The sequence below is a fragment of the Crinia signifera genome, chromosome 5 (assembly GCF_055691185.1).
Source record: "Crinia signifera chromosome 5, ASM5569118v1, whole genome shotgun sequence".
NCBI classification, from domain to species: domain Eukaryota; kingdom Metazoa; phylum Chordata; class Amphibia; order Anura; family Myobatrachidae; genus Crinia; species Crinia signifera.
Genome location: NC_139221.1, coordinates 7,382,232 through 7,394,411, shown reverse-complemented (window position 1 = coordinate 7,394,411; position 12,180 = coordinate 7,382,232). Strand labels below are relative to the sequence as shown.

At 51.2% G+C, this 12,180-nt stretch overlaps 1 protein-coding gene across 8 annotated transcripts in view; it reads left to right on the top strand.

Moving 5' to 3' along the window:
• The window catches only part of MAP4 (microtubule associated protein 4), a 137,711-nt gene that overhangs the window by 99,403 nt on the left and 26,128 nt on the right, over positions 1 to 12,180 (top strand). For 3 of the 8 annotated variants that reach the window (XM_083186599.1, XM_083186598.1, XM_083186601.1), the window contains exons 11-17: positions 2,209 to 2,309; positions 3,623 to 3,823; positions 4,618 to 4,786; positions 4,908 to 4,970; positions 5,240 to 5,658; positions 6,051 to 6,182; positions 9,581 to 9,673. In XM_083186599.1, the coding sequence (XP_083042725.1) occupies positions 2,209 to 2,309; positions 3,623 to 3,823; positions 4,618 to 4,786; positions 4,908 to 4,970; positions 5,240 to 5,658; positions 6,051 to 6,182; positions 9,581 to 9,673 (1,178 nt within the window). The remainder of the gene's footprint in view (positions 1 to 2,208; positions 2,310 to 3,622; positions 3,824 to 4,617; positions 4,787 to 4,907; positions 4,971 to 5,239; positions 5,659 to 6,050; positions 6,183 to 9,580; positions 9,674 to 12,180) is intronic. The other 5 variants (XM_083186603.1, XM_083186604.1, XM_083186600.1 and 2 more) reach the window with 4 other exon arrangements.

Below are 12,180 nucleotides of genomic sequence, written 5' to 3'. Positions count from 1 at the left end.
TGCCAGGGCCCTGGAGCCTGTGTGATGTGCCGCCAATCACTCAGTTTGGCATGTTCCTGACCTGGGCTGTGAATGGGAAATAATCCTTGGTGACGGGCTCCGTGTACACTGCGAGGGAGCGGACTCCGGGCCGGATGGTTTTATTTCATGCTGTCCGACCACTCTGCGGACCCCACAGTAATGATAATGGGGGTTAACAGTGGCTAGACTGACACCAAAAATGGTGGACATGCCATAAGTCGACATTTTTCAGATCCACCCAAGCTTTAGGTCGACATGGTTGAGACACGTTTTTTTAGGTGTGCGGAGTCCCCTCACACGGCTCACTCTTACAGTCTGACTCTAGGCCGAGTTGGATAGTGAAGTGTGAACCAAGTGGATCTGAAAAAAACATGAAAAACTAGTGTTGGTCTTCCGAGTGTCGACCATGTCAACCTAGCGCTTGTGTTGACCATCTGTCATTGTTGACTTAAGGTGTGTCGACCTAGTGACTGTGGACCCATGTACCAGATACCAGTAGCACAGCGAGGGTTTCCAGACAGAGGGTTGTGCGCAGTGGGCTTAATACCAGATACAATGTTATATTATGTACAGTGGTCTCCTCGTGCATCTATCCCCATTACGCAGCGCAAGTGAGCGCCATTTCCTGTGCAACTCAGTCGTCGTCTTCTGATAGATGCCTCTCTGTCACAATGCGTAGGACGGACCGGGAGACGCTGCGGCGTAATATTATAGAGGACACATCTGTAACTGCGGCTTTAAAACTTAATGGAATTGGAGCTCACACGTGACCTTCTAATGCCCTTTCCATGACTTTACCATTTATTACACATTCTTGTCCCTTGTGGTCTTTATCTAAGGAAGCTGAACCAATGCAGTAAATCACAGAACTGGGATATAGGGAGGTGATTCAGATAAGAGGTGCTAAGTCTGCCCCAGCATCAAGTTTCTCCCCATCATTTAATTCTAATGTATTTCTCATTATTGAACACCTTCTGACTGCCGAGACATCTAAAGCTTAGTAGTGATGGGTGGGGGGATCTTTGGTTTTGGAGCTTTGAAACAGACGGTGAACTGAAAAGGCATGTACAGTAAACGGTTGTTTTTATTCTAAATGTTTAATGGCAGTGACCTATCAGGTGCTAGCGCTTAACGCCCCCCTGTGGCCTATTGCTTGTAATCCCTACACCACAATGGGCAACGGGGTAGTGGAAGGGTGACATGTAGGGTTTACAGGTAATGGGTCACGGGGGTAGTGGAAGGGTGCGGTGTAGGGATTACAGGCAATGGGCCAGGGGGGGGGGGGGAAGGGTGCGGTGTAGGGATTACAGGTAATGGGCCACGGGGGTAGTGGAAGGGTGCGGTGTAGGGATTACAGGCAATGGGCCACGGGGGTAGTGGAAGGGTGCGGTGTAGGGATTATAGGCAATGGGCCACGGGGGTAGTGGAAGGGTGCGGTGTAGGGATTACAGGCAATGGGCCACGGGGGGAGGGGAAGGGTGCGGTGTAGGGATTACAGGTAATGGGCCACGGGGGTAGTGGAAGGGTGCGGTGTAGGGATTACAGGCAATGGGCCACGGGGGGAGGGGAAGGGTGCGGTGTAGGGATTACAGGTAATGGGCCACGGGGGTAGTGGAAGGGTGCGGTGTAGGGATTACAGGCAATGGGCCACGGGGGGGGGGGGGGGTGGAAGGGTGCGGTGTAGGGATTACAGGCAATGGGCCACGGGGGGAGGGGAAGGGTGCGGTGAAGGGATTACAGGTATTGAGCCGTGTTGGAGGGTGTTTGCAATGTAAGGCTTACAAATAATGATCCTCGGTGTAGTTTAGAAACCTGTATACATTGGAGCTTGCAGTGGGGGTATGAAGGCTGGACCACGGTGTGGATGGGCCACAGTTTGTGGCTCAGTAACAGATCAGATCTCTGATTTGGGGTGCATGTTTGGTAAATTCTGCACCAATTTTTGTACGTTTTGTGTTCAGTCACTAATCACTGGTGACAAAAGGCTGAGTTACCTTATCCCTTATGGAGGGATTTGGGGAACGTCTGGTACTACCACATACAGGAATTGCCCATCACCCCTGTACAGTAGAAGACTAACGTGTGTCTATAACAGCACTTTTATTGCTTTCACTGTAATGAAGGATGAGATCTGTGAAGAGTTGCAACAACTGCCCACATAACCAAACTCTAAATGTCCTTAAACAGGGAAAGCAGATGGAGCGGAACCAGCAGAAGCTAGAACAGGAAGTGACATCACGGCTCCACCGAACAAGGAACTTCCTGCTAGTCCTGAGAAGAAAGTCAAGGTATGTGATCCACGTGTCCGTCATACCGGTTCTTTATCCTATATAATAACAGCCTAACGCTGCTCCTCCTCTCTATGGTACGCCGGCAGTCTTAACGCTGCTCCTCCTTTCTATGGTACGCCGGCAGTCTTAACGCTGCTCCTCCTCTCTATGGTACGCCGGCAGTCTTAACGCTGCTCCTCCTCTCTATGGTACGCCGTCAGTCTTAACGCTGCTCCTCCTCTCTATGGTACACCAGGCAGTCTTAACGCTGCTCCTCCTCTCTATGGTACGCCGGCAGTCTTAATGCTGCTCCTCCTCCTCTATGGTACGCTGGCAGTCTTAATGCTGCTCCTCCTCCTCTATGGTACACCGGCAGTCTTAACGCTGCTCCTCCTCTCTATGGTACGCCGGCAGTCTTAATGCTGCTCCTCTTCTCTATGGTACGCTGGAAGTCACTAGATGGGTAATGGAATGTTCATACTGAAATTGGGTAATGTCTGTGTATGAGTTGGTCTTCTGTAATGTTAGGGTGCCCCTGCTGACGACCCCGGGTCCAGAGTACTGTTACGTGGCACGCGTTGTGCAGATGGCAGGGTACATACTGTATGTACGTGTAACGCACAGCAGAGGCTTCATGTCCCCTATGGCGTCCGCTGACCTGGAAAATTGTGATGCGATCTGTATCTGGGCATAGAGGATACCTGTAGGTAGAAGGTTTCCTGTAACAGTCTGACAGGATTCATTCTCTTCATGTTGGCTCGGAGCTGCGTTACCGGCTGCCGAATGTATCTCACAGTGGTCCTGTTACACGTGGAATTGATATGAAATCCTGGCTTTCAAAATCCCGACGGCGGGGGGAGGGGGGGGGGATGTGGATCGCCCTACCTTTTGCGGGCTCCCTGCGCTCGGCACACTAATTTCTACTCCATCTATGGGTGTCGTGGACACCCACAGAGGGAGAAAGTGTCGGGATTCCCGCGTCAGGATTTTGAACGTCGGGATTATAACTGCATCCCATACACGTATATATGTTCCGCAGTGAGCTGTGTGCCGTATGTAGGAGCACTACTGTGAGGCCAGCATGACTTGTCACTTAGTGCACGTTTTCCAGGTCACCTGACAGGTGCACTCATTATTCACTGACACATTTTCAAAGATCACAGGTGGAGCTAATTATTCCACCTGTGATTGTGTGTGAAGACCTGGAAAACGTGCACTGTGTGGTGTCCCTGAGGACTGAGGTTGGGAAGCACGGGCTTAGAGTATGGCGCCCCCTCTCAGCCTGAATCATGCTGTACATGTACTAAATAACCCCATTCTGTCCCCTACAGAGTACCACAGCTGCTCCCTCCAAGGCTGCGACTCCTGCTCCTAAAGGCAAACCCCTGTCTGCACCCAGCCCCAAGAAAGTGGTCTCCTCAACACTCACACAGCCCAAAAAGCCAAGCAGCCCTGCTCCGGCCCCAAAACGCCCCCTGGCAAATGGGGCCAAAACGTCAATACCTAAAGACCCGAAAGAGACCAAGCCAAAGGTGAGTGTGTGATGATTCCCTTGTTGTCTGGTGATGGGTAACGTCCCCGTCTCATAAAGGCTCACTGTGATTGTGCTGAATAATTGTGCATCGCCTGCAGAAGATGTGGCGTGGTATACGCTTGGCCTGACCCTAGGGGTAACGTTGTATTACCGGTGAGGTCCTACACAGCGCTGTGTGATACGCAGGAACCTCTCGCCCACAGCGCGTGTCCCAATTAGCATCCGGCCCACGTGCACTCACACTGCTGGCTTTGAATGGGGCCATCTGGTGTAATTAATTAAAACTACAATGGAATTTCTTTCTCCTTAGCGGAGTTGCCCAATTAATTATGCTGCATGCTGGTAGCGTTCCAGGTCAGTCGGTGGTAAATCAATAGGACTTGGAGCGGCGGATACATCGGGCCGATGGGTCTCCTGTGACCACTTCAGTTACCTTAATGGGGTGTTAATGTGCGCTCCCAGGGAGAGGTAACATTGGGGTGGGGACCAGGCTTCAGTCCGTGGCTCTGGCCTATTGCAGTTACTGTATCTGGGCAGGAGGAGAGATCCATCCCCGTCAGGTTTGGATCCTGCATTGTGCTTGCGTATAAAGACTCGGCAGGAGAGCGGCTTACCGTGGCTTATTTGGTTATTCAGCGAGTGTTCAGACCCAATGGGGAATTTAGTGCTGCGCCTCTTTATTCTGACGATTTAATGTGTATGGATTGGGAAGCCTTTGTGTTCCGTGTGTGACTACGACCCAATCCTTTACTGCTGCATAACGAGTCCTATTGGTGGCTTTGTCACTTGCAGAGTCCTGTAAAGACCCCAGAGAGGAAGACCCCGATTACTGTGACTACCCCTCGCCCGCCAGGCGTGAAGGCCAGTCCTGCTGCCCCCAAACTTGGCTCATCCGCGGTAGCCGGAAATACTACAGGAGGGACTCCTGCAAAATCCAGTCTCACCCCGAAGCGGCCAACGTGTAAGTAACCCCCTTCGCTTCCGTTAGTCCGATCTGCCCGTGAGGAATGTAACCTGGAATTTGGGGCTGTCTGCATAGCCCTGCTGCACTGAATCTTCTCCCTCCCCCTTTCCTCCCCCAGCTCTTAAGAATGACGTGAGGGCGGCAGATGCGAAGAAGCCAAATCTGAATAAATCCCCAACAGGTATGTACTTGGCGCTGTCCCTGGATGTACTTGGCGCTGTCCCTGGAGGTACGGGGGTCCATGATAGATGGTCAGGGAACCATCTGGAGCGGGTTTTGGGGGTTCTCCCTGTTATAGGACACCTCGTGCTGTGGGAGGGGTGGGATGTTGATGCAGTTGCTTTTGGTTATAAAGAATAGACCGGATTTAGCACAAAATTGTTCACAGCAGAATCAAAATTATCTTCATTTTGCTACTTCTGTGCTCTTAAAAGGTCATTTGTATTCCAGACCTAAGTCGGCCCAAATCTGTTCCAGCCGACACAACAAAGAGCAATGGAGGCGCTCCTGCCCTCAGCCGCCCCAAGACCACCAAGCCGCCTGCTCCCAAGACACTTTCCAATGCTTCTGCAGATGTAAAGAAAGTGCCCGCCACTAGGCCTGCTCCTCCTAGCAAAACCAGCACGGGCCCTGCCAGTAAAACTTCTGTGGCCCCCACCAGTAAGCCCATCTCTGCACCCTCCAGCAAGCCCCTCGGTGCAACCTCCAGCAAACCCCTGTCTGCTACCACCAGCAAACCCCTGTCTGCAACCACCAGCAGACCCTCTGCTGCCCCCAAACCTCGTCCGTCAACAGCCCCTGACCTGAAGAACGTGCGCTCGAAGATCGGATCGACGGACAACCTGAAGCACCAGCCAGGGGGCGGCAAGGTGAGCGGTTTCCTCGCTATGTATTGTGATGCATTGTACATCCCGCCATTCCCTACCATGAATTGGCTGCGGTACTGTGTTCTGTTCATCGTACGTGGGGATGACGTCTGTTACTGGCCTGTCAGATGTGGTCTGTAGTGCCTGTCGTCATTCCGTCTGTCAGTGTTCCGCCCACAGCGAGTCCTCAGGTGGGGTAACAGAATGATCTGAGACGTAGCTAGGGCTGTGTCAGGAGTGTAGGAATGTGCTGCCGTATGTCTCAGGGTAAGTGATTGCTATTAGCTGTAGCGTCAGACTCATTGTGACCGCTCAGCCGCCGGACGTTGTGTGTGGCGGACTTGTACATTGTCTACTCCATGCTGTTTTCATGAATCATCTCACGTTTCCCCCAGCAGGCAAAAGTAGAGAAAAAACCTGTGCCAGTCGGCACAGCCCGAAAACCTGTACCCTCTACTGCCCCTAAAGCAGCCAGCGCTAAGCCCGCAGACCCCAAGGAGGGTGCACTAAAGCACAGCAATGGGAAAGTGAGTTATCTGGGCCGCTGCCGGCCCTCTGCTGTCACCTGATTATCTCCCTTCCTTCCTTTCCTGACTCCTCTCTCCTACCTGTACTGTTCTCCTGTGTATCTCCTGAGCTTCTGCAGTACAGGCAGGTATCACCTATATAAATGTCTAGTGTCCGTGTGGCTCTGAAACACTGCCATCTGTTGGCAGTGAGTGTTACTACATCTACGAGCGGCTGGGTCTCTGATACAGCTGCTTCTGAATTCTGAGGTGTTTGTTGGGGGGGGGGGGGTTGTCTGTGGGGATTTACTATTGGCAACTTTCTCGTAGGTAGACTTTGCTGTGTGGTCACTACTGCGGGCCTGTATGTGACGGCTCCATATACAGGATTTCTGTGACCGACCATGTTGGCTAATCTAACTTCCTCCATCGATACGTAGGGGATTTGTATCTGTCACCTATTCTGTATTCATGATCAAGCGTTGTCACCTCTAATAACGTTCCTTAACCCTTTCAGTTCCAACACCTGCTAAAAATGCCAGCGTCTGTCACATTTGTTATATATATTCAAATAAAAAATGTTGTGTAAACAAAGATTGACATTCACTCGGCACTCAAAGGGTTAAATGTGGAACACTGTTTTACTTGGCACCGTTGGAGGGAATGTGCTATGAACAGCTGACGTTCTGAACGGTAACCTGGTCTAATTGTCAACACGCATGCATGTCTACGGCCCTCCAGCTGTTGCAAAACTACAAGTCCCATCATGCTTTGCCACAGTTTTGCTATTAGGGGATGCTAGAACTATGGCAAGGCGTGCTGGGATGTGTAGTTTCACAACAGCTGGAGGGCCGTAGTTTAAACATGTCTGGGCTAAGGGGAAAATGACAGCCTTCATAAAGGTCAGCAGTGTGCAAATGTCTTGTGTCTACATTTACAGTGTCAACACCAGAAATTTGACGTACATTCATTTTTATTTTATTTTTTGCATACTCCAACGTTAAACATTTAGCGCAACAGTATCGAACCTGTGACACTCCATTAACGGATATGTGGAACTATACACCCCAGCATGCCCTGCCACAGTTTTACTGATAGGGCATGCTAAAACTGTAACAAGGCATGCTGGGATGTATAGTTCCACTCCAGCCTACGTCTGCATCAGCCCGTATGTCCCTTGGTTATTTTCCAGAGTAAATACTGGAATAGCTGTAAAGTCACTAAATCAAAATACTGTGAAAACCTTAAATATACATGTATTTATATCTGGTATATTATTTATACGGCGCCACAAGGGTTCCCGCTGCGTCTAACAATACATAAATGGGCAGGACAGGTACATGGTATATAGACATGGCTGTATCAGGGTGGCAGAGGGTTGCTACTATTGTGGGGAGCAAGATAGTCTAAGTGTGGGCAGTATCGCACATGAGGGCAAAGGGCCCTGCTCGGGAGAGCTTACATTCTACAGGGGATGGACAGGCAAACAGACAGAGGGTTAGGATGAGGTTTGGTGAAATGGGTCTTTAGATCACAGAGAGTCTGGGGAGAGGGAAAGAGTTCCAGTGGTAGGGTGCAGCATGAGCAGTACGTTTGATGTGGGAATGGGAGAAGGTAACCAGTTGCAGATATTGGTACTGCCGCTAGATCTCATTGGGGTGTTTGTGTTGCTGGGATAGTCGGAGCACCGTTCCTAAATGTCTGCTATCCTTCAGTCGCTTGTTACTTTAATACACTAGTTTGTACGATCAGACGCTGCCACCAGTCTTCCTGCGCACGTGTCATTCTGACGTACAGGAAAATGATGGACTGTTCATTATTATACACTTTGTATTCTTAGCCCATGTGGCTACCCATCTGTTTTACTTGCAAAGTCCGTATTCGCTGCTAGGCCTCAATCCCCTGTAACAGCTCAGCCCCACGTGTGGAGCCTGCAGCATCCAGCCAATCGCAGGCTCTCATAGTACATTATCAGGTATATGGGGACTGGGAGGAATAAGCCCTGCACGCGGGAGCCAGGACAGTCACCTATCCCAGCACATGCGACTAGCCAATTAATTCAGAGTGAATTCCTGTCCCATGAATGCCTGCGGATTGTTTAGAACGGCGTGCGAAAAGTAGCTGGATTGGTGATCTGCTGCAAATCCATTCACCAGCCGATCACCATGTAATGATTCCCCAGTGTGTGTAGCCCAGGACTGAAGGTGGCCATACACGCGCAGATTTATCTTCAGATCTGTCTGGTTGGAACAAAAACATGGTTATGGATGAGAGCAAATGACAGTTGACCATTTGCTTGGAAATGCTGGAAAATTGTCAAACTGTCACTGATCCATAACCAGGTTTTTGTTCCAACCAGCCAAATCTGAAGATAAATCTTACTAGTGTATGGGCACCTTTACTCAGCAGCTGTGATAGAATCAGGCTGATCGGGGGGGCGGAGCTGACATCACATGACTTCCCCTCACACACCTGCATTATCCCTGACTCTCCCAGATAACAGCCGCTCACCATGTAATGATTCCCCAGTGTGTGCGTAGCCCAGGACTTACTCAGCAGCTGTGATAGAATCAGGCTGATCGGGGGGCGGAGCTGACATCACATGACTTCCCCTCACACACCTGGCCACGCCCCTCACCATGTAATGATTCCCCAGTGTGTGCAGTCTGTGTGTAGCCCAGGACTTACTCAGCGGCTGTGATAGAATCAGGCTGATCGGGGGCGGAGCAGACGTCACATGACTTCCCCCTCACACACCTGGCCACGCCTGCATGTTCCCTGACACTCCCAGATAACAGCCGCTCACCATGTAATGATTCCCCAGTGTGTGCAGTCTGTGCATAGCCCAGGACTTACTCAGCGGCTGTGATAGAATCAGGCTGATCGGGGGCGGAGCAGACGTCACATGACTTCCCCTCACACACCTGGCCACGCCTGCGGTTTCCTTGACACTCCCAGAAAACCGCCGCTCACCACCCATAAATGCTGGCTTCCTGTCCATTGCCTTGCATACGGCCAGCAATGATCACAAGATGTCCTCGTGCATGCGCACTACAGGCCATACACAGGCAGTCTGGTGATCATTTCCCAGCCCTGAAAATTGGCAGCCGTGCGATCAGGACTGAATTAGGCCCATTGTCCTGAGTGGAGTTGTGCGCAGCGTGTGCCGTATCTGTATGATTGCTCTTCATCGCCATGCACTAGTGTATGTTGTGCGTGTTCCCGGCCCCTCTCCCAGAACTCTGCTTGGTGTCCCGGTGTCTACGTGCCGCTGTGCTGTAGGTGAGGGGTTTGTGTCGCTGTGTCCGCCTCACGCCGCCCTCCACCCACCACCATTCATTAACTCTGCTCTGTGTTGTGTGTTCTCTAACAGTACCTCTCCACTTCTGTGTTGTTTTCTCCATCCTCTCACGCTCTAGGTCCAGATAGTGTCCAAAAAAGTCAACTACGCCCATGTCCGCTCCAAGTGTGGCTCCAAGGACAATATTAAGCATGTCCCTGGTGGTGGGAATGTAAGTATGGGTGCTGTCCATTCTGCACTAACCGCGTCTCCGGCTGCTGTGTTGTACGTTCCGCTGCTTGTGTGAGACCGCCGCAGGGGGAGGAGTGAGTGAGTGCGCTGGTCTGCGCTGCGCAGATCATCTGTAGGCTGCAGCCATTCCGATGGTGATATTTACATAGACGTTATTCCTCCCCATTTATATACAGGGGGTGTGTATGATGTCATTTACCTTGTGGCTCCCTATGAGGTAATACATTCTGTCTACTAGAGATCACTGCTCCCTATGAGGTAAAGCTCCGCCCATATACACTGTACACTGGGGATCACTGCTCCCTATGAGGTAAAGCTCCGCCCATATACACTGTACACTGAGGATCACTGCTCCCTATCAGGTAAAGCTCCGCCCATATACACTGTACACTGGGGATCACTGCTCCCTATGAGGTAAAGCTCCGCCCATATACACTGTACACTGGGGATCACTGCTCCCTATGAGGTGAAGCTCCGCCCATATACACTGTACACTGGGGATCACTGCTCCCTATGAGGTGAAGCTCCGCCCATATACACTGTACACTGGGGATCACTGCTCCCTATGAGGTAAAGCTCCGCCCATATACACTGTACACTGGGGATCACTGCTCCCTATGAGGTGAAGCTCCGCCCATATACACTGTACAATGGGGATCACTGCTCCCTATGAGGTAAAGCTCCGCCCATATACACTGTACACTGGGGATCACTGCTCCCTATGAGGTAAAGCTCCGCCCATATACACTGTACACTGGGGATCACTGCTCCCTATGAGGTAAAGCTCCGCCCATATACACTGTACACTGGGGATCACTGCTCCCTATCAGGTAAAGCTCCGCCCATATACACTGTACACTGGGGATCACTGCTCCCTATCAGGTAAAGCTCCGCCCATATACACTGTACACTGGGGATCACTGCTCCCTATGAGGTAAAGCTCCGCCCATATACACTGGGGATCACTGCTCCCTATGAGGTAAAGCTCCGCCCATGTACACTGGGGATCACTGCTCCCTATGAGGTAAAGCTCCGCCCATGTACACTGGGGATCACTGCTCCCTATGAGGTAAAGCTCCGCCCATATACACTGTACAATGGGGATCACTGCTCCCTATGAGGTAAAGCTCCGCCCATATACACTGTACACTGGGGATCACTGCACCCGATGAGGTAAAGCTCCACCCATATACACTGTACACTGGGGATCACTGCTCCCTATGAGGTAAAGCTCCGCCCATGTACACTGGGGATCACTGCTCCCTATGAGGTAAAGCTCCACCCATATACACTATACAATGGGGATCACTGCTCCCTATGAGGTAAAGCTCCGCCCATATACACTGTACACTGGGATCACTGCTCCCTATGAGGTAAAGCTCCACCCATATACACTATACAATGGGGATCACTGCTCCCTATGAGGTAAAGCTCCACCCATATACACTGTACACTGGGGATCACTGCTCCCTATGAGGTGAAGCTCCGCCCATATACACTGTACACTGGGATCACTGCTCCCTAGAGGTAAAGCTCCACCCATATACACTATACAATGGGGATCACTGCTCCCTAGAGGTAAAGCTCCGCCCATATACACTGTACACTGGGGATCACTGCTCCCTATGAGGTAAAGCTCCACCCATATACACTGTACACTGGGGATCACTGCTCCCTATGAGGTAAAGCTCCGCCCATATACACTGTACACTGGGGATCACTGCTCCCTATGAGGTAAAGCTCCGCCCATATACACTGTACAATGGGGATCACTGCTCCCTATGAGGTAAAGCTCCGCCCATATACACTGTACACTGGGGATCACTGCTCCCTCTGAGGAAAAGCTCCGCTTATGTACACTGGGGATCACTGCTCCCTATGAGGTGAAGCTCCGCCCAAATATACACTATACAATGGGGATCACTGCTCCCTATGAGGTAAAGCTCCGCCCATATACACTGTACACTGGGGCACTGCTCCCTATGAGGAAAAGCTACGCCCATATGCACTGTACACTGGGGATCACTGCTCCCTATGAGGTAAAGCTCCACCCATATACACTGGGGATCACTGCTCCCTATGAGGTGAAGCTCCGTCCTTGTACACTGTACACTGGGGATCACTGCTCCCTATGAGGTAAAGCTCCACCCATATACACTGGGGATCACTGCTCCCTATGAGGTGAAGCTCCGCCCCTATACACTGTACACTTGGGATCACTGCTCCCTATGAGGTAAAGCTCCGCCCATATACACTGTACACTGGGGATCACTGCTCCCTATGAGGTAAAGCTCCGCCCATGTACACTGGGGATCACTGCTCCCTATGAGGTAAAGCTCCACCCATATACACTATACAATGGGGATCACTGCTCCCTATGAGGTAAAGCTCCGCCCATATACACTGTACACTGGGATCACTGCTCCCTATGAGGTAAAGCTCCACCCATATACACTATACAATGGGGATCACTGCTCCCTATGAGGT